General features: G+C 46.5%; 1 protein-coding gene across 1 annotated transcript; it reads right to left on the bottom strand.

Annotated features, from left to right (window-relative positions):
- Positions 1–1,079: 1,079 nt before the first annotated feature.
- DDX19A (DEAD-box helicase 19A) lies at positions 1,080–26,476 on the bottom strand. The gene is made up of 12 exons (XM_032283862.1): positions 26,262–26,476; positions 22,252–22,300; positions 17,869–17,919; positions 17,156–17,291; positions 9,710–9,802; positions 7,234–7,336; positions 6,783–6,897; positions 5,649–5,826; positions 5,052–5,289; positions 4,033–4,195; positions 3,008–3,199; positions 1,080–2,694 (listed from the first exon to the last, which is right to left on the bottom strand). The coding sequence occupies exons 1-12, from the start codon at positions 26,316–26,318 to the stop codon at positions 2,633–2,635; spliced, it is 1,437 nt and encodes a 478-aa protein (XP_032139753.1). The 5' UTR covers positions 26,319–26,476; the 3' UTR covers positions 1,080–2,632.
- Between the last annotated feature and the right edge of the window lie 362 nt (positions 26,477–26,838).

Below are 26,838 nucleotides of genomic sequence, written 5' to 3' on the forward strand. Positions count from 1 at the left end.
CTAAATAAAAATCAAAAAAGCAATGACATAATCTGTTTTTGCCAATCAGACTGGCAAAGTTTTAAACACTGATAATAGTGTTGGCAAGCATGTAAGGTAATACGTATTTTTGTATCACTGTAACATAAATTGGTAAAAACGTTTTGGCAAGCATAACTGACAATGAATTAAATGTCCCTACTCTTTGACCCAACAATTCTACTCCCAGGAATATATCCTCAAGTGATTTTTACCAGTGCTTAAAAATAAGAACAAAGTTGGGAGTGGTGACTCATGGCTATAATTCCAGCACTCTGGGACACCCTAAGCTCAGGAGTTCAAAACCATCCTGGGTAACATGGAGAGACCCCATCTCTACAAAATATACAAAAATTAGCTGGGCGTGATGGTGCAGGCCTGTAGTGCCATCTACTTGTGGGGGCTGAGGCAGGAGGATCACTTGACACTGCACTGAGGTTGCAGTGAGCTGAGATCATGTCACTGTATTCCAGCCTGGGTGACAAAGTAAGAGCCTGCCTCAAAAAAAGAACAAAAGTCAAAGATTACAGGCTGGGTAAAGGGTTCATGCCTATAATCCAAACTACTTGGGAAACAGAGATAGGATTAATTGAGCCCAAGAGTTTGAGACCACCTGGGCAACAATGTGAGACCCTATCTCTACAAAGATAAATAAGCAATAAAGGAATCTTTAAAAAAAAAAAGGTGTTTGGGCTGGGCATGGTGGCTCACACCTGTAATCCCAGTGCTTTGGGAGGCTGAGGCAAGAGAATCACTTGAACCTGGGAGGCAGAGGTTGCGGTGAACCAAGATCACACAGCCTGGGCTACACAGTGAGACTCTTGTCTCAAAAAAAAAAAACTGTGGGTAGCAGCCATGTAGTGGAAATCCCCCATGCCTGTCACTAGAGGAACCAGGAGATAAATGCGGGGACAGCCACACATTGGAAGGACAATGGACAATGTTTCCTGGGTGAGGAAGATGTATGTGTGCTGGACATATCAACAAGTCTAACACAGGCTGATCAGTGGAAGAGCAGGTCACATAGTAGTATGAATACAATGTTCCCGTTTTTTTAAAAGAAAAGAAAAATGGGTTAGTTTATGCAAATAAAAGGCAATATGATAGAACATTCACCAAGCTGCCAGGAATCAGGATCCCAGAGGAGTAGGGATAGAGCGCACTCTTACTTTATACACACACGCGTTTTTAAAATGAGTATGTATTTGTCTAATAAGCGGAAAAATACAAATAAAAACAAATCATGATTAGTAAAGCATTTCTCATACTTATTTTAAAATGTCTTACTTAGCATAATGAATGATGCATACAGCTATAATTTATCCATCCTTATTTATTTTTTTGTATCAGGGTCTCGCTCTTACCCATGCTGGAGTGCAGTGGCGCCATTTCAGCTCACGGCAGCCTCAACCCAGGCTTAAGCGATCCTCCTGCCTCAGCCTCCCCAGTAGCTGGGACTACAGGTGCGTGCTACCACACCCGGTTAAGTTTTTTCTATTTTTATTACAGATGGGGTTTCATCATTTGGCCGGGCGGATCTTGAACTCCTGAGCCAGTCCTGAACTCCTGAGCTCAACCGATCCACCCACCTCTGCCTCTCAAAGTGCTGGGATTACAGGTGTGAGCCACTGCGCCCGGCCAATCCATCCTTATTCATATGATGTAGGAATCAAAGTACCCCATAAGGTCCACTATAATGGATAAACAGCATAATCAGAGTTTTCCCTTGGTCATAATTTCTATTCCAAACTCTTACTCAGCTCCAGGCCCAGTGTGACACCCCAGGGGTAAGAACTAACTACATGTGTGCTCAGAAACTCACCTGGAGTCTCCTGGCTGCCACCACTGAGTACCAGGGGCCTAAGCAGAGGGAGCATCTGAGAGGAGAAGGCAGGCCCAGGACCAGCCCCTTCATCAGCCCTTGCCAGATCACTCTCTCTCGAGGGGTCAGGATTCACTGACTTCCGTGTTTCTCCCCAAATCTGAAGTTTACAAAAGTAGCTGAGCTGCTCATCAGGGAGACAGAAGACTACTTTCTGCTGTGGAGAACAGAGGTGAAAAGGAGAAGGGATGACCAAGGAAGTCTCTGGGTTTCAGGATAAGGAAGACGGCCCCAAGAGCAGGAGAAACACTTGTGAAGGGTCCAGTGAAGAGACAGATGGGGGACAGCTCTGACCTCTCTGCTCCCGCTTCCCTCGTTCCATCCATGGTGGCAGGGTTCACACCATGTCCCGCAGGGCCTCCTCCACATAACCTCCATGTCTACCATTTCTTCAGGGGCTGCAGCTGGTTTCACAATGCCTAGGCAAAATCAGGAGGGGGTCCTGGGGCCAGTGAATGCCAATGTGACCAGATTACTATAAAGATGGGGGAAATGCGGCTTTAAAAAAGTGGTGAAAGGACCCAATTTTCCAAAATGCAAAATTTTCCTTCTATTGCCCCCCATCATTTGCACACATTTTTGTCAAGTCCAAATATAATTTGAAGTGAGGTAGGTAGTTTCTCTCTCCTCGTGCCGCTATCCTTGGGGTGATGTCGGGGCCTGTGCCCTGAACACACTTGTCTCCCATGCTGGGGCAGTGCCAGGGCTGGCACCAGTGGCTGGTGGAGCTTCTCAGTTGGCTATTTTCTCGATCTCGTCCAAATCATCCGTGTCCAATCTTTCTATCTTCTTATCTGGAGAAAAAATACACAGGTCTCTACCCTGCCCGGGAATGTGTCCCGTGAGTAGGGGACAGCAGGGCCCCTAGTCACTGACAGCAACAGTCAGAGCCGAAGGCCCCCAAGCCCGGTCACAGTGGAGCTGTCCTTGGGGTCCCTGGGCCCTGAAGTCTCCAGGTGTGCTCCCTGAGAACTTCCATATGGTCAGAAAGGAGGTGGGGGTGCCAGGGACAAAGGCTGTCTCAGAGCTACAGAAGATCCTACCCCTTCCCCCACCCTGCCCCACTTAGGAAAGGGTGCCAGGCACAGGACCCTCCCCGGGACTCACTAAAATGCTCCTGGATTCTGTTCAGAATGTTCATGCTGTGCTTGCTGTCCACCATGTTCACTGCCAGGCCCCTCTTGCCAAAGCGGCCCGTGCGCCCGATCCGGTGTAGGTATGTCTCGTTGTCAGGGTTCCCATCCTTGTCCACGGGAAGATCAAAGTTGATAACGACGGACACTTGTTCAACGTCGATCCCTGCAGGAAGCAGAGTTGGATGCTGAAAGGACTAAGGACGGGAGACAGAAATAACTGTCGTCCACAGGTAGGTCAATGCATACCAACTTTGGATAGAGGGAAAGAATTTGGGACAGGCCGACTCTGGGAATTGAGTAAAAGAGAGGGCACATACAGGCAGGGAGCAGAACCTGGAGGAAAAGAATAGAACTTTCACAGGTGCCAACAAAATTATGAAATCCGTCAGTAAGCCTCTGGGAGACACAATGTTCTGGAGATGGGCACCCCTGGAAGAGCAGGCTCCGTTCTCTACCAGTCAGATGCCAGTACATTTCCTTCCACCAAGTCAGGAAGCCTGGCTTCTGTTTTTTTTTGAGATGGTGTCTCTCTGTCACATAGGCAGGAGTGCAATGGCGCAATCTCGGCTTACTGCAACCTCTGTCTCCTGGGTTCAAGCAAGTCTCCTGCCTCAGCCTCCCAAGTAGCTAGGACTACCAGCACACGCCATCATGCCCGGCTAATTTTTGTACTTTTAGTAGAAACAGGACTTCACCATGTTGGCCAGACCAGTCACGAACTTCTGACCTCAGGTGATCCACCCGCCTTGGCCTCCCAAAGTGCTGGGATTACAGGCGTGAGCCACTGGTCTGTGTGAGTTCTTATCACCTGAAGAAAATCCAGTCTCTCCTAGAAAGGAGTATGTCACCAACCCCATGCTGTATATCCATGTACACAGGAAAGTCGTCACCAACCCCATATATAACCAACCCCATCCTGTATACAAGGATTTCTGGCTCTAACTGGGCCTGGGACCCCGAGCCTGGCAGACCAGGTGGGACACATTCTCTGCTCACCGCGGGCACACACGTTGGTGGTCACCAGAACCTTCTCTTTGCCCTCTCGGAAGCGCTCAATCACCGCAGCCCTCTGCTCCACCATCATCTCCCCACTCAGCAGAGCCACCTGGTGGCCTTCTTTTGAGAGCTCTGCTGCCAGCCAGCTAGCTGTTTTTCGAGTCTGGAGGAAAAAAACAATTGAGAGATGAAAGCATTTGAGTATATTCTTTTTACTTTTTGAGACAGGGTAATCTTAAAACTCCTAGGCTGAAGCCATTGTCCTGCCTTGGCTTCCCAAAGTGCTGGGAGTATAGGTATGAGCCACCGCGGTCAGCTGAAGGTATTTTTTAATCTGGAAGGCTATACCTAAAATTTAGCAGCTAAAGGCTACATTTCTTAAAATTATAAACCAGATATAGTGCAACAGGAAGTAACAATGTCACCTGGGTTGTAATCTTACAAAAGTATTTGTAGAGGCTCGGCGTGGTGGCTCACACCTGTAATCCTAGCACTTTGGGAGGCTAAGGTACATGGATCACTTGAAGTCAGGAGTTCAAGACCAGCCTGGGCAACATGGTGAAACCCTGTCTCTGCTAGGCGTGGTGGGGAGCCTGTAAGTCCCAGCTACTTGTGGGGGCTGAGGCAAGAGGATAGCTTGAACCTGGGAGGTCGAGGCTGCAGTGAGCAGCCAAGATTGCACCAACGCACTCCAGCCGGGGCAACAGAGTGAGACCCTGTCTCAAAAAAAAAAAAAAAAAAATTTTATACCACAAAATATTTAACCTAGGGCACAAATATGAGTTGATTTTCTTGGTTTTGCAATAATATATTATCCACAAATAAGACATAAAGTTCAGGGCCTCTGTGTTTAGGCTATGTATACCTTGGGATAGTACAATTAGCCACTAAAGGAGAACCTGTGTCTTAAATCTTCACCAACCACTTCTCTTCCCATGGCACCCAGGGACATCCAGTCCTCCTGAGCCCTGCTTGGAGCTGGCTGAGAGGGAGGGGCCAGGCCTGCTGCTGCTACTCACATGGCAGAAGATCATGGCTTGAGCAATGGTGATGGCCCCGTAGAGGTTACACAGGGCCTGGAACTTCTCGTCTCTGCTGCTGCACAGGACATAGTACTGTTTGATGGTGTCCAGGGTCTCTTCCTCACGCTTCAGTTTGATAACGTTTGGGTCTGGGACCACTTTCTGGGCAAACTTCCACACAGAGTCTTCAAAGGTGGCGGAGAAAAGCAGCATCTGGCAGTTCCTGGGCAGCATCCTGCAAGGGAAGGCCCTGGCATGTGGCCCCAGGTGTGCCCGGGAAGCAACAGAAGCACAGCCTCCCCAGCTGGGAGGGTCTAGGTGCCCAGGAAGGCTGACGGGGGAGAAGCATCTCGGGGAGGAGGAGCAGCAGGCCTGGGTTGAGGGTAGGGGTAGGGAAGAGTCCCTAGATCTCCTTTCTCAACCCAGGATTGGAGGGACTGTGGTCGGTGCTGACATGGAAATGGCCCGTCAAACAAATGCTGCTGAGAATGCCAGAGCCAAGACCCAGCAGAAGCCAGAGGAGGCGTCTGAAGTAAAGGGAGAAGACGCTGCCGAAGAGGAGGCTGAGAAGTCCTCTGCCCTCGAGATCCCTACCTCTGGATGCGGATGCTCTGATCCTGGTGGCCCTGAGTGGCTATCATGACGTCAGCCTCATCCAGAACAAACACCTTGATTTTCTTGGGATCAATGAACTTGAGCTTGGAGCACCAGTCCAGCACGGTCCCAGGGGTGCCAATGACAATCTGCTCACTGATCTTCTGGCCTCTTTCCACTGTGGAGACCCAGGTGACTTTCATGGGTATTTCAAAGGCAAAGCCCGCTCTGGAAATCAAAGCTCTGCCCATCCTTCTAGGACTAGGAGAACAAGTTATTTCCAGATGTCAAAACACACATGAGTGTTCCCTTCAGCCTTGGTTTCTTCTGCTGTGAAGTGGCCAGATGCCACCTATCTCAGTGCACTGTGTTCAGGATCAAATCCCACACAGCAAACCTTGAATAAGCATCAGTTCCCTTCTGCTTCCTCCTATCATTCAACATCATCCAACTCTTTATGTTTGTTTGTTTGTTTATTTATTTATTTATTTAGAGACAGGGTGTCACTCTGTTGCCCAGACTAGAGTGCAGAGACACAGTCATGGCTCACTGCAACTTTGACCACACAGGCTCATTCAGTCCTCCTGACTCAGCCTCCTAAGTAGATGGGACTACAAGCTGGCACTTCCATGCTTGGCTAATGTTTTTATTTTTTGTCTCATTATGTTGCCCAGGCTGGTCTCAAACCATGGGTTCAATCGATCCTCCCACCCTGGCCTCCCACAGGGCTGAGATTACAGGTGTCAGCCACTGCACCTGGTCTTGCTTACTTTTAAAGAAAGACAGCTGCTCCCGACCTTCCATCCTTAGTCCTGTTAATCCCTCTTTAGTAAGCATGTCCCAGAAGTCTGGATGCCAAATTCAAAACTCTACCTTCTGAGTGAAGAACTCTAGATATTAAGAACCCCCAGCTATGCATGAATTTTTTTTTTCAATCAGCCAAAAATCCTATTTTAAGACTGAAAAAGACTGTTAACAAATGAGCAGGTATTCAGGTAGATGTACTAAGAGCAATGAAGTTAGGCTCCAGGGTCAGACTGAATTAGAAAGCTGAATATGGTCATCGCATCTTCAAAACTCAAACACCCGAACCCCTACCCTGCTCACTGTTCAGGTGTCACCTGCTATACTCACATTTATTGCCTCGAACGGCATAGGCAAGCTTCAGCTCTGGGTAAAATTTGCCCATCTGCTCAATCACGTTTCCTGTTTGAAGCGCCAGCTCGTATGTTGGGGAGAGGCACAGACACTGACGGAAAAGTCATCAAGCATGAGTTTAGGAGAGCCATTTGATAACAGGCCTGAAAGCACCCAGCCTGCTGATGTTATTAGCACTTGAATAACACAGGGAAGCAGGTCCTCCCACCCAGGCCCAGCTTTCAGCTGTAGACCAAAGCCTGCAGCAGGCGGCCCTGGTGTGGTGGAGACCTTTGGAAGCCAAGATCTAAGACTGCTGCTTCCGTGCATTCTCCCAGTATAGGAACGCTCTCTGCTTACGCCACAGCCTAAGGCACCAGAAGATTCAGATGGCACCGTGCTCCCCAGAGCAGTCAACCCAGGACACCCAGCCCCGCAAAGCCCTCACCTGGGGGTGTCTGTCTGCTGGCTCCACTCGGCTGAGCATGGCCAGGACAAAGGCAGCTGTTTTACCAGTGCCAGACTGAGATTGGGCAATCAGGTTCTGTGGGCTGGATCAAGGAAGAACAGAAATGAAGCTTATATTGGTGAAACTCAGTAACACATCAAAATGTTCTTTCTGAATGGAAGGCAAATTTCCCCCCAAAATTACTTTGATACATTTTTTATGTGCTGTTAAAAAGCTGCTTAAATCATAAAGGAAATGATTGTTTTAAATGGGCTTACACCAAGAAATTCTCATTCTGGCCTCTAGTACAGCTAGGGTACAGTAGTTTTGCACCACAAGGGTCGCAGGAAAATCAAGTGTGCAGAGTACAATCTGTGCCCAGGCAAGTCCCCAGTGATATTTTTGGCTGAGCCCTGATGCATCCTCAGAAGTTGGCTGCTTCTGTGTGTGCCTTTCCCCAGCTTTATGGAGAAGATGCCAAGTCAGGTGGATGTTTTACATTCCACTTTATGGAACCCAGCATCATGGGAACAGGTGGCATGTTTGTCATTAAAAAAGATAAATAGGGCGGGGCACGTTGGCTCACGCCTGTAATCCCACCACTGTGGGAGTTTGAGGCGGGTGGAACACCTGAGGTCAGGAGTTTGAGACCAGCCTGGCCAACATGCTGAAACCCTGTCTCTTCTAAAAATACAAAAATTAGCTGGGGGTGGTGGTGGGCACCTGTAATCCCAGTTACTTGGGAGGCTCAGGCAGAAATGCTTGAACACAGAAGGCAAAGGCTGCAGTGAACCAAGACTGTGCCACTGCACTCCAGCCTGCAGGACACAGTAAGACTCTGTCTTAAAAAAAAAAAAAAAAAAGATAATAAGCTAAGGTGGGCAGATCACTTGAGGAAAGGAGTTTGAGAACAGCCTGGCCAACATGGCAAAACCCTGTCTCTACTAAAAATATAAAATCAGCCAGGTGTGGTGGCACAGCCTGTAATCCCAACTACTCAGGAGGCTGAGGCAGGAAAATCACTTGAACCCAGAAGGCAGAGGTTGCAGTAAGCTGAGATCGTACCACTGCACTCCAGCCTGGGCAACAGAGAAGACTCCATCTCAAAAAAACAAAAAAAAAAGAGAGAGATAAATTTGTCAGATGCAGTAACACATGCCTGTAATCCTAACACTTTGGGAGGCTGAGGCAAGAGAATCACTTAAGGCAAGGAGCAATACTCTTTTTCTTTAAAAAAAAAAAAAGCTTTTTTTGAGACAGAGTCTCACTCTGTCACCCACTGGTATTATCTCAGCTCACTGCAACCTCTGCCTCTTGGGTTCAAGCGATCCTCCCACCTCAGCCTCTCTAGCAGCTAGGATTACAGGCATCGGCCACCATACCCGGCTAATTTTTATGTATTTTTGTAGAGATGCAGTTTCACCATGGTGGCCAGGCTGGTCTCAAACTCCTGACCTCAAGTGATACATCTGCCTCAGCCTCCCAAACTACAAAAAAATTTTTTTAAAGTCAGTGGGGCATGGAGGCACATGCCTATATTCCCAGCTGCTCAGGAGGCTGGGAAGTGGGAGGATTCTTTGAGCCCAGGAGGTCGAGGCTGCAGTGGGCTATAACTGCACCACTGCCCTCTAGCCGATGAAACACAGTGAGACCCTGTCACAAGAAGCAACCGGAAATAATGACTCATCTCAGGATGGCACTCACTCTGGTTGGGGTGGGAGAAAGATGTGGAAGGAGGGGAATTCAGGGGCTTCAACTAACTGGACCTGCTTCCTTTCTTGGCAGGATAGGGCTACAGAGGTGTTCTTGGTATTATTCTTTACACCTTTGTGTAGGTCTCAAAAATTTCCAAATAACATTTTTTGTTTGTTTTTTAATTCTTTGCAATGCTATTTACATCAAAATAGAGTTTTTCAGGCCAATTTTTTTTTTTTTTTTTTTTTTTTGAGACAAGAGTCTCGCTCTGTTGCCCAGGCTGGAATGCAGTGGTGCAATCTCAGTTCATGGCAACTTCTGCCTCTGGGGTTCAAGCGATTCTCCTGTCTCAGCCTCCTGAGAAGCTGGAATTACAGGCACATGCCACCACAACAGGCTAATTTTTGTATTTTTAATAGAAACAGGGTTTTGCCATGTTGGCCAGGCTGGATTTGAACTCCTGATTTCAGATAATCCACCCGCCTTGGTCTCCCAAAGTGCTAGGATTACAGGAGTGAGCCACTGCGCAGGGCCGTAAACTCAGTTTTTAAGATAGCATAGAATCAAGCACTGCCTTTCTCTTATCAGTTTCTATTGTTAACTGGGAAAGGCAGAAATTCTACCTAACTCCATCTGATTCTTTCTGCAATTGCCCAAGCTGTTTACCTGAAGAAACACATGGCCCCAAACAGCCTCTCATGTTCTCAGGCACAAAAACGAAGTTTGTGGAAGACTGACTTAATTACATTTGGGAGAGATGCGCTTGGCTCTGCATACTCACGGTTCAGCAAGCATCATGGGTAATGCGTTCTCTTGTATCTTGGATGGTCGGTTGAAGCCCATAGCATAGACTCCCTGGAGCAGCTGTGGTTTCCTAGGAAGCCAGAAAGACAGAAGATGGATGCCTAGAAGTTGGAATTGTTTTAGAGGCCTAGAATCTTATCTTTTTCTATATCTAGTAAGGAATGATAAGAATGCTTCCTACCTCTGTCAGACCTATTTTCCTATGCCTTAAAAAACACTGTTAAAAACCAAACCAAACCAAGCTACAGTCTTTCCCTAACGAATCTTAATCTGTAACCATTCTACAATTCACAAAATACAGACTGGTTTCTTTTCTCAGAGAAATTAATGCTTTCAGCAGACCCACAAATCTGGCTGGCCTTGGAGGACAAGTATTCCGTGAACACAGTAAGGCAGTGATTATTAATTCATAGCATTAAATAAAATATATCTAAAAATAGGCCAGGTGCAGTGACTCATGCCTATAATCTCAATACTCTGGGAGGTCAAGGCAGGCTGACCTCCCGAGGAGTTCGAGACTAGCCTGGGCAACACAGTGATACTCTGTCTCTATAAAAATTACAAAAATTAGCTGGGCACACCTGTAGACCCAGCTACTCAAAAGGCTGAGGTGGATGGCTCGCTTAAGCTCCGAAGGTCAAGGGTGCAGTAATCTGTGATTGAGCCACTGCACTCCAGCCAGGTGACAGAGTGGGACCATCTCAAAACTAAGTAAATAAATGAAAATAGGCCGGGCGCACTGGCTCACGCCTGTAATTCCAACACTATGAGAGGCCGAGGTAGGTAGATCAGGAAGTCAGGAGTTTAAGAGTAGCCTGGCCAACATAGAGAAACCCCATCTCTACTAAAAACACAAAACATTAGCCAGGCATGGTACCGCCTGCCTATAATCCCAGCTATTCAGGAGGCTGAGGCAGGAGAATCGCTTGAACCAGGGAGGCAGAGATTACAGTGAGCAGAGATTGAGCCACTACACTCCAACCTGGGCAACAGTATGAGACTCCATCTCAAAAAATAATAATAAATTAAAATAAACAACTGGCCGGGCACGGTAGCTCACGCCTGTAATCCCAGCACTTTGGGAGCCCAAGGCGGGCGGATCACCTGAGGTCAGGAGTTTGAGACCACCCTGGCCAACATGGTGAAACCCCGTCATTTTTTTTAAAAAAGAAAATAAACAATATTGACTATACTGCTAAGATTTAGAAGTCCTTTTGTTCTATGTTCCTTCCAAAGCCAGCTGTCCAAATATTCGGGACTATCAAGAGGTAAGGAAATTGATGGGCTGGGTGTGGTAACTCACTCCTGTAATTCTAGCACTTGGGGATACCTAGGTGGGAGGACTGTTTGAGGAGTCCAGAAGTTCAAGACTGGCCTGGGCAACATAATGAGACTCTCTCTCCAAAAAAACAAAATGAAACAAAAAACAAACATGAGCTGGGCATGGTGGCATGCACCAGTAGTCCTAGTTACTTGGGAGGCTGAGGCAGGAGGATCGCCTGAGCCTAAGAGTTTGAGACTATAGTGAGCTATGATTGCACCACCCCACTCAGGGCTGGGCAACAAAGTCAGGTTATCTCTTTTAAAAAAAACGGCCAGGCCAGCACAGTGGCTTACACCTGTAATCCCAGCACTTTGGGAGGCTGAGGCAGGTGGATCACGAGGTCAGAAGTTTAAGACCAGACTGGCCAACATGGTAAAACCCCATCTCTACTGAAAAATACACAAATTATCTGGGCATGGTAGCTCGTGCCTATAATCTCAGCTACTTGGGAGGCTGAGGTAGGAGAACTGCCTGAACTGGGACCCAAGAATGGGAGGTTGAAGTGAGCCAAGATCGTGCCACTGCACTCCAGCCTGGGCTACAGAGCGAGAAAAAGGCCGGTGTAGCGGCTCATACCTGTAATCTCAGCACTTTGGGCGGCCAAGGTGGGTAGATCACGAGGTCAGGAATTCCAGACCAGCCTGGCCTATGTGGCGAAACCCTACCTCTACTAAAAACACAAAAAATTAGCCAGGCATGGTAGTGGGTGCCTGTAATCCCAGCTACCCAGGAGGCTGGGGCAGGAGGAGAAAAAAATTTCCTTTTTTTTTTTTTGAGACCGACTCTTGCTCTGTTGCCCAGGCTGCAGTGCAGTGGTGCAATCTCAGCTCAATGCAACCTTCCCGTCCCAGGTGCAATTCTGTGCCTCAGCCTCCAGAGTAGCTGGGATTATAGGCACCCGCCACCACACCTGGCTAATTTTTAAATTTTTAGTAGAGATGGGGTTTCACCATCTTGGCCAAGCTGGTCTTGATCTCCAATCTTGTGATCCACCCGCCTCAGCCTCCCAAAGTGCTGGGATCACAGGCGTGAGTCACTGCGCCAGGCCTTTTTTTTTTGACACAGAGCCCTGCTCTTGCTGCCCAGGCTGGAGTACAGTGGCATGATATCAGCTCACTGCAACCTCCACCTCCCAGGTTCAAACGATGCTCCTGACTCAGCCTTCTGAGTACCTGAGATTACAGGCTCGCACCACCATGCCCGGCTAATTTTTGTATTTTTATTAGAGACGGAGTTTTGCCATATTGGCCAGGTTGGTCTCGAACTCCTAACCTCAGGTGATCCACCTGCCTCTCGGCCTCCCAAAGTGCTAGGATTATGGGCATGAGCCATACCACACAGCCAGAAAAAATAAAATTGATGAAGCCAGTTTCTAGTAGCTGATATACAGTAAATAGTTAAAGGAAGTTTGATTAACCACTAAACTTTATAAATGCTCAGATTCACTTATGTCTAAACAGACAAGCACTAACTACTTCTTTTTCTTTTGTTTTGTTTTTTTCTTTTCTGTTTTTTTTTATTTTTTATTTTACTTTTTTTTTTTTTGAGACGGAGTTTCACTCATGTTACCCAGGCTGGAGTGCAATGGCGCGATCTCGGCTCACCGCAACCTCCGCCTCCTGGGTTCAGGCAATTCCCCTGCCTCAGCCTCCTGAGTAGCTGGGATTACAGGCACGCGCCACCATGCCCAGCTAATTTTTTGTATTTTTAGTAGAGACGGGGTTTCACCATGTTGACCAGGATGGTCTCGATCTCTTGACCTCGTGATCCACCCGCCTCGGCCTCCCAAAGTGCTGGGATTACAGGCTTGAGCCACCGCGCCCGGCCTACTACTTTTTTTTAATAGAGACGATCTCACTCTGTCATCGAGGCTGGAGTGCAGTTGTGTGATCTGGGCTCAATACAACCGACACCTCCCGGGCCTCAAGAGATCCTCCCACCTTAGCTCCTCTAGTAGCTGGGACTGCAGGCACGTGCCAGCAAACCCCACTAACTTTTAAAAAAATTTTTTGTAGAGATGGGGTTTCACCATGTTGCCCAGGCTGGTCTTGAACTTCTAAGCTCAAGAGATCCCCTCGCCTTGGCCTCCCAAAGTGCTGGGATAACAGGCATGAGCCACTGCACCTGGACACCAACTTCTTATGTAAGCAGCGACACAAGAATTATCCATTTAAGTTGCTCTTACATTGTATTTACAACAAGCTCTCTGCTACCTCTAAATTGACAAGATGTTTAAGAAAAATCATACCAGATTGTTTCTAAAGAAAAGGCAACCCAACTGTTTTCTAAGCCTTCCTTGGAGTTTAGCAGGCTCTCTAAAAAGCAAATTGTGGCGTATGTTGGTTCTCAGACACAAAAAACTCTAAAAACATTATCTTTTGTGTCTTTCATTTGGGAGAAAATGCTGTGACACTTGGCAGCTTCTGATATGGTTGCCATATCAGAAGCTTTTAAGTACAAATCTTTTAAGTACAAAGCAGACCAACTATATTAGGTGACCTTGGTTTCATTCTTTGTTTCCTTTTCCCGCCAACAACTAAATCAGACAGAATCTGCCTTTCACAGAGGACAATTCATCAGTGGTTACACTGAGAGCTCACATCGTCTAAATGAAAGGAATATAAAAAGCCCGTTGGAAGGGCAAACTATCACTCTGAGGAAATAATACCGCATGTCTAGCTGCCCTGAAACAGCTTAGGAATAGAAGTAGAGATGACAGATTTGGTGAATAAAGCCCTTGACAGAGGAAACACATAAAAAAGATAATTTTCCAAGAATTTTTTTTTTTTTTTGAGACAGAGTTTCTCGCTCTTATTGCCCAAGGTGAAGTGCTGGAGTGCAACGGCATAAGCTCAACTCACTGCAACGTCTGCTTCCTGGTTCAAGCAATTCTCCTACCTCAGCTTCCTGAGTAGCTGGGACTACAGGCATGTGCCACTATGCCCGGCTAATTTTTTTGTACTTTTAGTAGAGATGGGTTTCACCATTTTGGCCAGTCTGGTCTCAAACTCCTGACCTCAGGTGATCTGCCTGCCTCAGCCTCGCAAAGTGCTAGGATTACAGACGTGAGCCACTGCACCCAACTATAAGTGAATTTTTAAACAGTCACATTTTAGGTCAGGAACGGTGGCTCATGCCTGTAATCCCAGCACTTTGGGAGGCCAAGGCAGGCAGATCACCTGAGGTCAGGAGTTCGAGACAAGCCTGGGCAACGTGGTGAAACCTCATCTCTATTTTAAAAGAAAATTGTTATTGGGCCAGGTGCAGAGGCTCACACCTGTAATCCTAGCAATTTTGGAGGCTGAGGCAGGAGGACTGTTTGAGGACAGGAGTTCAGGACCAACCTGGTCAACACAGTGACACCATGTCTCTATTTAAAAAAATAGCCGGGTGCGGTGGCTCAAGCCTGTAATCCCAGCACTGTGGGAGGCCAAGGCGGGTGGATCACGAGGTCAAGAGATCGAGACCATCCTGGTCAACATGGTGAAACCCCGTCTCTACTAAAAATACAAAAAATTAGCTGGGCATGGTGGCGCGTGCCTGTAATTCCAGCGACTCAGGAGGCTGGGGCAGGAGAATTGCCTGAATCCAGGAGGCGGAGGTTGCGGTGAGCCGAGATCGCGCCATTGCACTCCAGCCTGGGTAACATGAGTGAAACTCCGTCTCAAAATAAAATAAAATAAAATAAAATAAATAAAAATAATAATAAAATAAAAAATAAAAAATAAATAAATAAATAAAAATAAGGGCCAGGTGCGGTGGCTCACGCCTGTAATCCCAGCACTTTGGGAGGCTGAGGTGGGCAGATCACGAGGTCAGCAGTTCGAGACCAGCCTGGCCAATATGGTAAAACCAAATCTCTAATAAAAATACAAAAATTAGCCAGGCATGGTGGCGTTTGCCTGTAGTCCCAGCTACTGGGGGAGCTGAGGCAGAAGAATCGCTTGAACCTGAGAGGTGGAGGTTATAGCCAGCCAAGATCATACCACTGCACTCCAGCCTGGGTGATAGAGCAAGACTCCATCTCAAAAAATAAACAAACAAATAAATATGGCTGGGCACCTTCGCTCATGCCCGTAATACCAACAGCCTGGGAGGCTAAGGTGGGCAGATCACTCGAGGCCCGGAGTTTGAGACCAGCCTGGCCAACATGATGAAACGCTGTCTCTACTAAAAATACCAAAATTAGCCAGGTGTGGTGGCTCATGTCTGTAATCCCAACTACGTTAGAGGCTAAGGCACGAGAATCACTTGACCCCAGAAGGTAGAGGCTGCAGTGAGCCAAGATTGCACCACTGTGCTCCAGCCTGGGCAACAGAGTGAGAATCAGTCTCAAAAGTAAATAAATAAATAGAAATAAAAAATAAAATTGTTCTTCAAGATTACTTAACAACTAGTTAGCTTTCTTAAGTGTTTCTTACTCAGTGGTAATAGCTGAAAGGAATGTGGCCTCTATTTGTCGACACTGGGCATGCTATAGATTTTGCTGAACTAAGGCAAAGAATCCACTGATTCCACATTCTGTTTTTTTTTTTTGAGACAGTTTCACTCTTGTTGCTCAGGCAGGAGTGTAATGGCATGATCTTGGCTCACTGCAGCCTCTGCCTCTTGGGTTCAAGCGTTTTTCCTACCTCAGCCCTCCTGAGTAGCTGGGATCACAGGCATGTGCCACCACGCCAGGCTATTTTTGTAGTTTTAGTAAAGACAGGGTTTCTCCATGTTGGTCAGGCTGGTCTTGAACTCCTGACCTCAGGTGATCCGCCCGCCTCAGCCTCCCAAAGTGCTGGGATTACAGGTGCGAGCCACCGTGCCTGGCCGAATCCACCACATTCTTATTCATCAGCTACTTTCTATGAATGCGATCCTGGCAGGCAATAGTAAGTAGATCTTGTGTTCCTCACAACACCCAGTACTGTGGCAGGTATATAACACACTGATCCACACTTAATCCTCTTTACTAATTTACTGAAGAAAACCAAAAACATAGTATGACCTTCAGTGCTTTCCACTTAGATACAAGAAATTCAGGCTCCTTTGATGGATTTTTTTTTTTTTTTTGAGACAGTCTTGGTCTGTCACCAGGCGCCAGGCTGGAGTGCAATGGCGCGATCTCAGCTCACTAAAACCTCTGCCTCCCGTGTTCAAGCAATTCTCCTGCCCCAGCCTCTCAAGTAGCTGGGACTACAGGCACGCACCACCACGTCTGTCTAATTTTTGTATTTTAGTAGAGACGGGGTTTTACTATGTTGACCAGGATGGTCTCAATCTCATGACCTTGTGATTTGACTGCCTTGGCCTCCCAAAGTGCTGGGATTATAGGCGTGAGCCACCGCACCCTGCCCTAGATTTTTTAAAAAGCAGATAAACTGTTCTTAAGACCATAAATCCTATAGTCTAACAAAAAGGCTTACCTATGTTTTTTTAGACAAAGTCTTGCTCTGTTGCCAGGCTGCAGTGCAGCGGCACAACCTTGGCTCACTGCAACCTCTGCCTCCCGGATTCAAGTGATTCGCCTGCCTCAGCCTACTGAGTAGCTGGGATTACAGGCACAAGTCACCATGCCCAGCTAATTTTTGTATTTTCAGTAGAGATGGGGTTTCACCATGTCGGTCAGGCTGGTCTTGAACTCCTGACCTTGTGAGCCACCTGCCTCGGTCTCCCAAAGTGCTGGGATTACAGGCATGAGCCACCATGCCCAGCCTTTTTTTTTTTTTTTTTAAACCAAATAGCACATATTCTCACTTAAGGGCTTACCTAATCAGAAATGTTCCTGACATCCAGAAATCACCTGTCAGCCACTATTTTACTGAAAGTTCTAAGAGCATAAAAGAAATAAGACTTTTAGCTATGATGAATAAATTTGAGGCATTTGAAAATTCCTACCAAGAGAATAGGGTAGCCAAGACACAAGGGTGGGAGATTAATGCTGCAAATTTTTTGTACTTTTTGACTTATGAATCATGTGACTTATTCATGTGACTTCTTTCCAAAGAAGAAAATACACTAACTTTGTAAAATTATCACAAGAATCTCTGAGATGCTAAGTTTTATTGGGGAGAGATTAGCAAGGAAGAGCTGTTGAAAGGAGCAAATACTCACAGTCGAAGCTCTTCGAAAGACTTCACTGAGTACAGGGGGGAGTTTGGATCCCGCTGGAGGACTTCCACTTGATTTGTGTTATCGACAAGGTTGCTTCTGATCAGCTTGTTGAGTAAGGACTGGGCAGCTCTGTCCTCTGTCAGGAAGAAACCAGTAGATCTTCACACTCATCTGGCAAACCTCACCCTAATGAAGCCGCTCATTCTCCCTCTCTATACTAGCACCTGTGCAGTCAAGCATGGCTGGAGAAAAACCACCACACTGATAGGTCTCACTTTATTTATTTTAGAGACGGGGGTCTCACTGTCATCCAGGCTGGAGTGCAGTGGTATAATCATAGCTCACTGTAGCCTAGAATTGCTGGGCTCAGGTGATGCTCCCACCTCAGCCTCCCAAGTAGCTGGGAGTCCAGGTGTGCACTACCACACACAACTTATTCTAAAATCTTTTGTAGAGACAGGGTCTCACTATGTTGCCCAGGTAGGTCTCAAACTCCTGGCCTCAAGCAGTCCTCCCATCTCGACCTCCCACAGTGTTGGGATTACAGGCGTGAACCACCATATCAGGCCTTGTTTGGTTCTCCTCCTCTCACTGACAGTTCCTTCTCTGATTCCGCTCATCTCCTGGATATTATAGCTTGGAGTGCCTCTGGCTCCAGAAAGGCAAGCCCTGGGTCATACTGTCTCTTGCCAAGGGCATCCAAGAATAATTACCTTTCTCCTCTTCATCTGTTTTCTCGGCAGTGGTACTGGTTTTGATAATACCTACACAAGAAAACAGTTGTCATAATTAGAAAGGCAAATATGAGAACCACCTAAAATGTGGGACAATATAAGTAAATACACTGAAATTTATCTTATTTATTTATTTATTAGATGGAGTTTTCCTCTTGTCGCCCAGGCTGGAGTGCAATGGCGAGATCTCAGCTCACTGCTCTGCCTCCTGGGTTCGAGCAATTCTATCGCCTCAACCTCCTGAATAGCTGGGATTACAGGCACACACCACCACACGCAGCTAATTTGTGTATTTTTAGTAGAGACGGGGCTTTGCCATGTTGCCTAAGTTGGTCTTGAACTCCTGACCTCAATCAAGTGATCCGCCCACCTGAGCCTCCCAAAGTGCTGGGATTACAGGTGTGAGCCACTGCACCCAGCCTGAAATGTATTTTAAGTAATTAAAACATAAATAGTTGGCATTTCTTTATGTTTAGTGAATTTTTACATTTCGAATTTTTTTTTTTTTGAGACCGAGTCTCCCTCTGTTACCTAGGCTAAAGTGCAGTGGCGAAATTAAAGCTCACTACAACCTCAACCTCCTGGGCTCAAGTGATCCTCCCACATAGGTGCATGCCACCACATCCTCCGGCCTCAGCCTCCTGAGTAGCTAGCACTACAGGCATGCACCACTATTCCCAGCTAATTTCTTTTTTTTTTTTAGATGGAGTTTCGCTCTTGTTACCCAGGCTGGAGTGCAATGGCGTGATCTCGGCTCACCGCAACCTCCGCCTCCTGGGTTCAGGCAATTCTCCTACCTCAGCCTCCTGAGTAGCTGGGATTACAGGCACGCGCCACCATGCCCAGCTAATTTTTTGTATTTTTAGTAGAGACGGGGTTTCACCATGTTGACCAGGATGGTCTCGATCTCTTGACCTCGTGATCCACCCGCCTCGGCCTCCCAAAGTGCTGGGTTTACAGGCTTGAGCCACTGCGCCCGGCCGGCCCAGCTAATTTTTAAAGAAAATTTTTTTGTAGGGATGGGTCTTGTCATGTTGCTCAGGCTGGTCTCAAATTCCTGGCCTCAAGTAATCCTCTTGCCTTGGCCTTTCAAAGCACTAGGATTAGTGGCATTAACTACTGTACCCAGCTGAAAATTTTAAAATTTTAGAAATTTTAACTAATTTCAGACAAATCAGAGTATATTACCTCTTACTAACCCTAATTTAAAATATAGCCTTATTAGCAAACATAGTTTACCATTTTTTACCTATCAGATTGGCAAATTCTAAAAGTTTGACTATGAACTCTGTGATGAGGTTGTAGGGAAACACTTTCATCTTGCTGATAGAAATATTGATATAATACTTAAGGAGAATACTTTGAAAATAATAGGGCCGAGCGCAGTGGTTCACTCCTGTAATCCCAGCACTCTGGGAGGCTGAGGCAGGCAGATCACCTGAGGTCAGGAGTTTGAGACCCGCCTGACCAACATGGAGGAACCCTGTCTTTACTAAAAGTATAAAATTAGCCAGGCGTGGTGGCGCATGCCTGTAATCCCAGCTGCTTGGGAGGCAGAGGCAGGAGAACTGCTTGAACCCAAGAGGCAGAGGTTGCAGTGAGCCAAGATCAAGCCATTGCACCCCTGACTGGGTCAAAAAAAAAAAAAAAAAAAAAAAAAAAAGAAAAAAAAGAAAAAGAAAAAATTGCAAATTCATAATCCATATAGCTTTCACCTAGCAAATCCATTTTTGGAGAATCTAACCTACAAAATACTTGCATACATGTAAAAAAGAGCTAAATTCACGGTTATTCCATGAAGCATTATTTATAACAAAAGAATGGGACCAACCCAAACATCTATGATTGCTTAAAAAATCATGGTATATGCTCTATTGAACAATGTGTTTCATTAAAAAAAAAAAAAAAAAAAAAAAAAAAAGCCGGGCGTGGTGGCTCATGCCCGTAATCCAAGCACTTTGGAGGCCAAGGCGGGTGGATCACCTGAGGTCGGGAGTTCAAGACCAGCCTGACCAACACGGTGAAACCCCGTCTTAAAATTAAATAAATAAATAAAATCATGGTATATCCACACAATGCAGTATCACATAATCACAAAAGACAAGGAGGGGCCAGACATGGTGGCTCCCAGCACTTTGGGAGGCTGAGGCAGGTGGATCACCTGGGGTCAGGAGTTCAAGACCAACCTGGCCAACATGGTGAAACCCCATCTCTACTAAAAATACAAAAATGAGCTGGGCATGATGGCAGGTGCCTGTAATCTCAGCTACTTGGGAGGCTGAGGCAGGAGAATCTCTTGAACCGGGGAGGCGGAGGTTGCACTGACCTGAGATTACATCATTGACTCCAGCCTGGGTGACAGAGGAAGACTTCACCTCAAAAACAAACAAGCAAAAAAAACCAGGGAGGAAATTATATGGAAAGCTTGCCAAGTTATACTGCTGAGTGAAAAAACAGGTGTACTATATGTATCATGCCACCTTTTGGTTAAGAGAGAGAGAGAATATAATAATCTACACTTATATTTGCTTTGCACAAAGTCTTTGGAAGAATATTAAAAATCCATGAACAGTGGCTATTTATGGGATAGGATGGTGTTACTATCTGAATTGTGTATACCCCAGTCTCATATATTCAAGTCCTAACCAGGAGCTCAGAATGTGACCTTATTTTATTTATTTATTTTTTTTTGAGACGGAGTTTCACTCATGTTACCCAGGCTGGAGTGCAATGGCGCGATCTCGGCTCACCGCAACCTCTGCCTCCTGGGTTCAGGCAATTCTCCTGCCTCAGCCTCCTGAGTAGCTGGGATTACAGGCACGCGCCACCATGCCCAGCTAATTTTTTGTATTTTTAGTAGAGACGGGGTTTCACCGTGTTGACCAGGATGGTCTCGATCTCTTGACCTCGTGATCCACCCGCCTCGGCCTCCCAAAGTGCTGGGATTACAGGCTTGAGCCACCGCGCCCGGCGAATGTGACCTTATTTTAAAATAGGGTTGCTACAGCTGTAATTAATTAAGATGAGGTCACTAGGGTGGGCCCTAATCCTTGTACCTTATTATCCTTTCTGAATTTTGAACCCAGATTCACTGCTCATGCAGTATCTGGATTTTATTTAAAAAAATAAAATTAGGGGCCAGGTGCGGTGGCTCACGCCTGTAATCCCAGCACTTTGGGAGGCCAAGGCAGGTGGATCACAAGGTCAGGAGTTTGAGACCAGCCTGACCAACATGAAAAAACCCTGTCTCTACTAAAAATACCAAAAAAAAGGCCGGGCGCGGTGGCTCACGCCTGTAATCCCAGCACTTTGGGAGGCCGAGGCGGGTGGATCACAAGGTCAAGAGATCGAGACCATCCTGGTCAACATGGTGAAACCCCGTATCTACTAAAGCTGCAAAAAATTAGCTGGGCATGATGGCGTGTGCCTGTGATCCCAGCTGCTCAGAAGGCTGAGGCAGGAGAATTGCCTGAACCCAGGAGGCGGAGGTTGCGGTGAGCCGAGATCGCGCCATTGCACTCCAGCCCGGGTAACAAGAGCGAAACTCCGTCTCAAAAAAAAAAAAAAAAAAAAAAAAAAAAGTACAAAAATTAGGTGGGCGTGGTGGCCCGTGCCTATAATCCCAGCTACTCAGGAGGCTGAGGCAGGAGAACAGCTTGAACCTGGGAAGCAGAAGTTGCAGTGAGCAGAGATCGAGCCACTGTACTCCAGCCTGAGCAAAAGAGTGAGACTCTGTCTCAAAAAAATAAATAGAAAATTAAAATAATAAAATAAAATAAAATACAGTGACACAAGCCTGTAATCCCAGCACTGTGGGAGGCAGAAGCAGGCAGACCGCTTGAGCCCAGGAGGTCAAGACTAGCCTGGGCAACATGACAAAACCCCACCTCTACTAAAATTATAAAAAATTAGATGGGTGTGGTGGTGGACAGACACCTGTAGTCCCAACTACTTGGGAGGCTGAGGTGGGAGGATCTCTTGAGCCTGGGTGGCAGAGGCTGCAGTAAGCTAAGATCACACCACTGCACTCTAGCCTACACGGCAGAGTAAGACCCTGTCTCAAATAAAATTTTTAAAATTTGGTGAGAAAAAGATTTTTTAATTTAAAATTTGTCAAAATATTATCAAATGAATGGCAGTATAATTCAATAGAGACAGTATAATCCAAGAGACTCTTAATTTTAATAAATGAAAGGATAGATAAAATGTGAAAAATATATCCCTTCAGTAACAAAATCTAATTTATTTGCTTGTAAACAGCTGAAGGTTATACTAAATGACAGCTCTCTGTACAATGCAGCTATGAGTGCAAAGCAGCCACCCAGATGGAACTCTTCTAGCTTGTAGTTACTAGTGACTCACCATTGGTATCTGCTTTGACTTTCTCTTCCTTGATCTGCAAATTGGTCATCTGAATAGGGATACAAGAAAACAGAGTTAAGCAAATGACCCAATAAAAGGAAGGCCCCTAAGAGAAACTTCCTAGTAAAAGTCTAGTCTGAAACTTTCAGCACCAGTATTCAGGGAGTTGGTTTGTTCCCTCAAAGCAGAATTGCTGAAAGTCTGTGTGAAAACACCATTTCATGTATCTTCAACCGCCTTACAACAAGAGGGGTGGACTAAATATAATGGGGGAGTGGGGAAGTCTTAGAAAACCTCAACCTCTGCTTCTCCCCCAACTCAAGTTCTTTCTATTTATTTAATTTCTGAGACAAGGTCTCACTCTGTCAGCTAGGCTGGAGTGCAGTGGCACGATCATGGTTCACTGTAGCCTCAACCTCCTGGGTTCTAACAATCCTCCCACCTTAGGCTCCCTAGTAGCTGGGACCACAGGTGTGGACGACCATGCCTACTTACTCAAACTCCTGGGCTCAAGCAATCCTCCCATCTTGGCCTCCCAAAGCACTGGGATTACAGGTGCAAGCCACTGCACCAGCCTTCTGTCATTTTCATTAGTTACCTCTATACTAGAGAGCAGAGCCATGTAATAACCTAAGACCATGAATCATTTATTAAGTGAAGGTACACAAGTCTATGTGGTGGGAAAAAAAGGTCTTCTCCAACTATAAGGAAACATTTATTTACACCAGCGTTCTGACAAACTGAATGCTTAGAGCCAGATACCAAATATGTTTAGGCCTATATTCCTAATATTCATATTATAGCAAGGTTAGGGGCACAGATTTAACAAGGTTTGAAACCAGTTATCAGTAACTGTCTTTCAGAGATCTGATGCTGAACACTACATTTTAATCTCCAGAGTGCAAGGATCATGCCCTTGATAATGCTTTGTAATTTCTTTGTGGAAATTGCCAGTTTTCTACCTGACCTGCTCCTTCCCCTGAACTCCAGTGCCATCTTTCCAATTGCCTGATGAGTACCGTGCAGAAGAGAACACAGCAGGCCTGACCACTCTCCTTAGGAAAGCCTGCTTGCAAGGTTGGCCCTTGGCTGTCGCCTGGGAACTTGGACTTTGGGAGGGTTCCCACCATTCCTAGAACTGACAAGAGGGGGTCATTCTGCCTCAACTGTTTGTAAAAACATGTAATTTATGCTACACACCCGTGTTCCTTCTGGAAGTCTGGAATTCTGGTACATGCTAGGCCCAGGGTGACTTTATTACAGGCCCCCAATAAATGCCCCAAGTAGAGTCTCTAACAAGCTTCCCTGACACCACTTCATATGTGCTGTTACAATTTGCTACTGGAACAATTCAGCATACTCTGTGGACTCCATTGGGAGATAACTTGGAGCTTTGCCTAGTTTCCTCTGGACTTAGCCCATGAGCCTTTTTCTTCCACTAATTTTGCTTTGTATCTTTTCACCATAATAAATCATAGCTTTGAGTAAACTACATACCAAGTCCTGTGAGTTCTCCTAACAAAACAACCAACCTGGACGTCTCTTGGGGACTCCCGCCAACAGGTACTTATCAAGAAGTCTCCTTATCTTAAATTCAGAACAGCCAAACCTGAACTCAGCATTCCCTTTTTTTTTTTTTCTTTTTTTGAAACAGGTTCTCACTCTGTCGCCCATGTTGGAGTGCAGTGGTGTGATCACAGCTCACTGCAGCCTTGTCCTCCCTAGGCTCAGGTGATCCTCCCACCTCAGCCTCCTGAGTAGCTGGGACTACAGGAGTGCTCCACCACCACACCCAGCTAATTTTTTGTTGATTTTTGTAGAAATTGAGTTTCACCATGTTGCCCACACTGGTCTTCCCGGGTTCAAGTGATCTGCCTGCCTCAGTCTCCCAAAGTCCTAGGATTACAGGTGTGAGCCACCATGCCCGGCCTTCACCATTCTTCTTCTTCTTCTTTTTTTTTTTTGAGACAGAGTCTCGCTCAGTAGCCCAGGCTGGAGTGCAGTGGCATGATCTCGGCTCACTACAACCTCCACCTCCACCTCTACCTCCCAGGTTCAAGCAATTCTCATGCCTCAGCCTCCTGAATAGCTGGGATTAACAGGTGCTAACTACCACGCCCAGCTAATTTATGTATTTTTAGTAGAGACAGGGTTTCACCATGTTGGTCAGGCTGATCTCAAACTGTTGACCTCAAGTGATCTGCCTGCCTTGGCCTCCCAAAGTGCTAGGATCACAGGTGTGAGATACCATGCCCGCCGCCTTCATTCACCATTCTGTCAAATGTGCCCTTCCTTCCACTTTCCTATTCCCCTTATTGGGACAGTAGTAATATCAATAGAATCCAGGTTGAAAACAGAAACCTTTGGCTTTCTCTCCCTTCTCTCCTTTATTATGTTAGCAAGTCCTACCCCCCTCATATCTCTTATGTCCATCCCCTCATTTTTACTTCCACTGCCCAACACAGGCCCTCTATCTTGGGGCTATCAGAATAACTCCACACAGATATTTCTGTTAGCTATCACTTCTAACATACTCTGTTCTCTGTGGTTCAATAAATATTGCCAGCCCTAAGATCTAATCCTGTCAATGTCCATTTCAAAAATCTCCATACCGGCTGGGCGAGGTGGCTCACACCTGTAATCCCAGCACTTTGGGAGGAGGAGGCGGGCATATCACCTGAGGTCAGAAGTTCGAGACTAACCTGAGTAACATGGGGAAACCCCGTCTCTACTAAAAATACAAAATTAGCCGGCCATGGTGGCGCATGCCTGTAATCCCAGCTACTCGGGAGGCTAAGGTAGGAGAATCACTTGAACCCGGGAGGCCGAGGTTGAGGTGAGCCGAGATGGCACCGTTGCACTCCAGCCTGGGTAATAAGAGCGAAATTCTCTTACAAAAAAAAAAAAAAAAAAAAAAAAAAAGCCCATACTGGGCTCAGTGCAGTGGCTCATACCTGTAATCCCAGCACTTTGGGAGGCAGAGGTAGGCAGATCGCTGGAGCCCAGGAGTTAGAGACCAGTCTGGGCAACATAATGAGATCTCATCTCTTAAAAAGAGATTAAAAGGGCCAGGTGCGGTGGCTCACACCTGTAATCCCAGCACTTTGGGAGGCTGAGGCGGGTGGATCACCTGAGGTCAGGAGTCTGACCAATATGGTGAAGCCCCCTCTCTACTTAAAAAAAAAAGAAAAAAAATTAGCCGGTCGTGGTGGTGCGCGCCTTTAGTCCCAGCTACTCCGTAGGCTGAAACAGGAGAACCGCTTGAACCAGGCAGGTAGAAATTGCAGTGAGCCGAGATCGCGCCACTGCACTCCAGCCTGGGGACAGAGCGAGACTCTGTTTCAAAAAAGAAGAGTCACATAAGACTTGAGACTACTAAAAAACCAACAGTCCATTAACACTAAACAAACCAAAACTTTGGGTCTTAGATATAAGAACAAAAAAACCAGTGTACGCTGTAATTACATTCCAGTTAAATGAAAATTATTAAAGAACAAGTATATGAAACTGTCACTTTAAACATCAATGAAACAATGTGTAGTGCCTCCTTCCAACATCTGCAGTAGACCGAGCTATTAAATCTAAAAGCGAATCTGTTATTCTGCAAAGAGCAACAAACTGCCAACCACGTTAAGCATGGATCTAAGAAATGTTAAATACAGAGTAGCACAGAAACATGCAAAGAATAGTTGCTTAATGAAAAAGGGAATCCGCATCTAAACTTGGCTTTCCTTACAATCGTCTCTGAGAAGGAGGTCAACAGAGGAATGACAGCATACATAGTGGGGCGAATTTACCAAAGGATGAAGTCCCTAAGCAGCCCAGATGGGGATAAAAAGCTGGACATTACATTCGTTTATTCCCGCGAGCAAATCAAGGGCAAGTGCTCCAGCTAACTCCAGGAGCGCGTTGCCCAGAGGCCTGCCCAATCCGGGAAGCTCCTTGAGCTTTCAGCAGATTCCTCTTCGGCCCCTGCTACATCCTCCCCTCCTGGAGCTGAAGCCACTGACCGACTTTACAGCCGCTTCCTGTTCATCCACCGCCAGGGCCCACGAGTCGGTGGCCATAGTCCCGGACAACGGAGACCCACTTGTGAAAATATGAGCCGCACCGCGCCCCAACGCCGACCCTAAGCCCGCCACCAGAACGAGAAAGCACCCCACGCGGACCGGAAGCAGCGATGAGCACAGGTGTCGTCAGTTCCCACCCAGCGTGCAACGTCATCATTCTGCGCGGCGCTAGCCTCACCCCTCTCTTCGTACGCAAACTCCGCGCTTTTTGCTTACCCTTCCCCAAGGCACGTCCTAATTTCTTTTCTTCCTTTCTTCCTTCTTTCCTTCCTTCCTTCCTCTTTCTTTCTCCCTTTCTTTTTCTTTTCTTTCTCTTTCTTTCTTTTTCTGTCTTCTCTTTCTTTTTTTTTTTGAGAAGAGTTTCGGTCTTGTCACCCAGGCTGGAGTGCAATGGCGCGATCTCGGCCCACTGCAACCTCTAACTTCCTGGTTCAAGCGATTCTCCTGCCTCAGCCTTCCTAGTAGCTGGGATTATAGGCGCCCGCCACCATGCCTGGCTAATTTTGTATTTTTAGTA

This window comes from Sapajus apella, unplaced genomic scaffold, assembly GCF_009761245.1.
Source record: "Sapajus apella isolate SASKATOON/1434 unplaced genomic scaffold, GSC_monkey_1.0 scaffold15, whole genome shotgun sequence".
In the NCBI taxonomy this organism is placed as follows: Eukaryota; Metazoa; Chordata; class Mammalia; order Primates; family Cebidae; genus Sapajus; species Sapajus apella.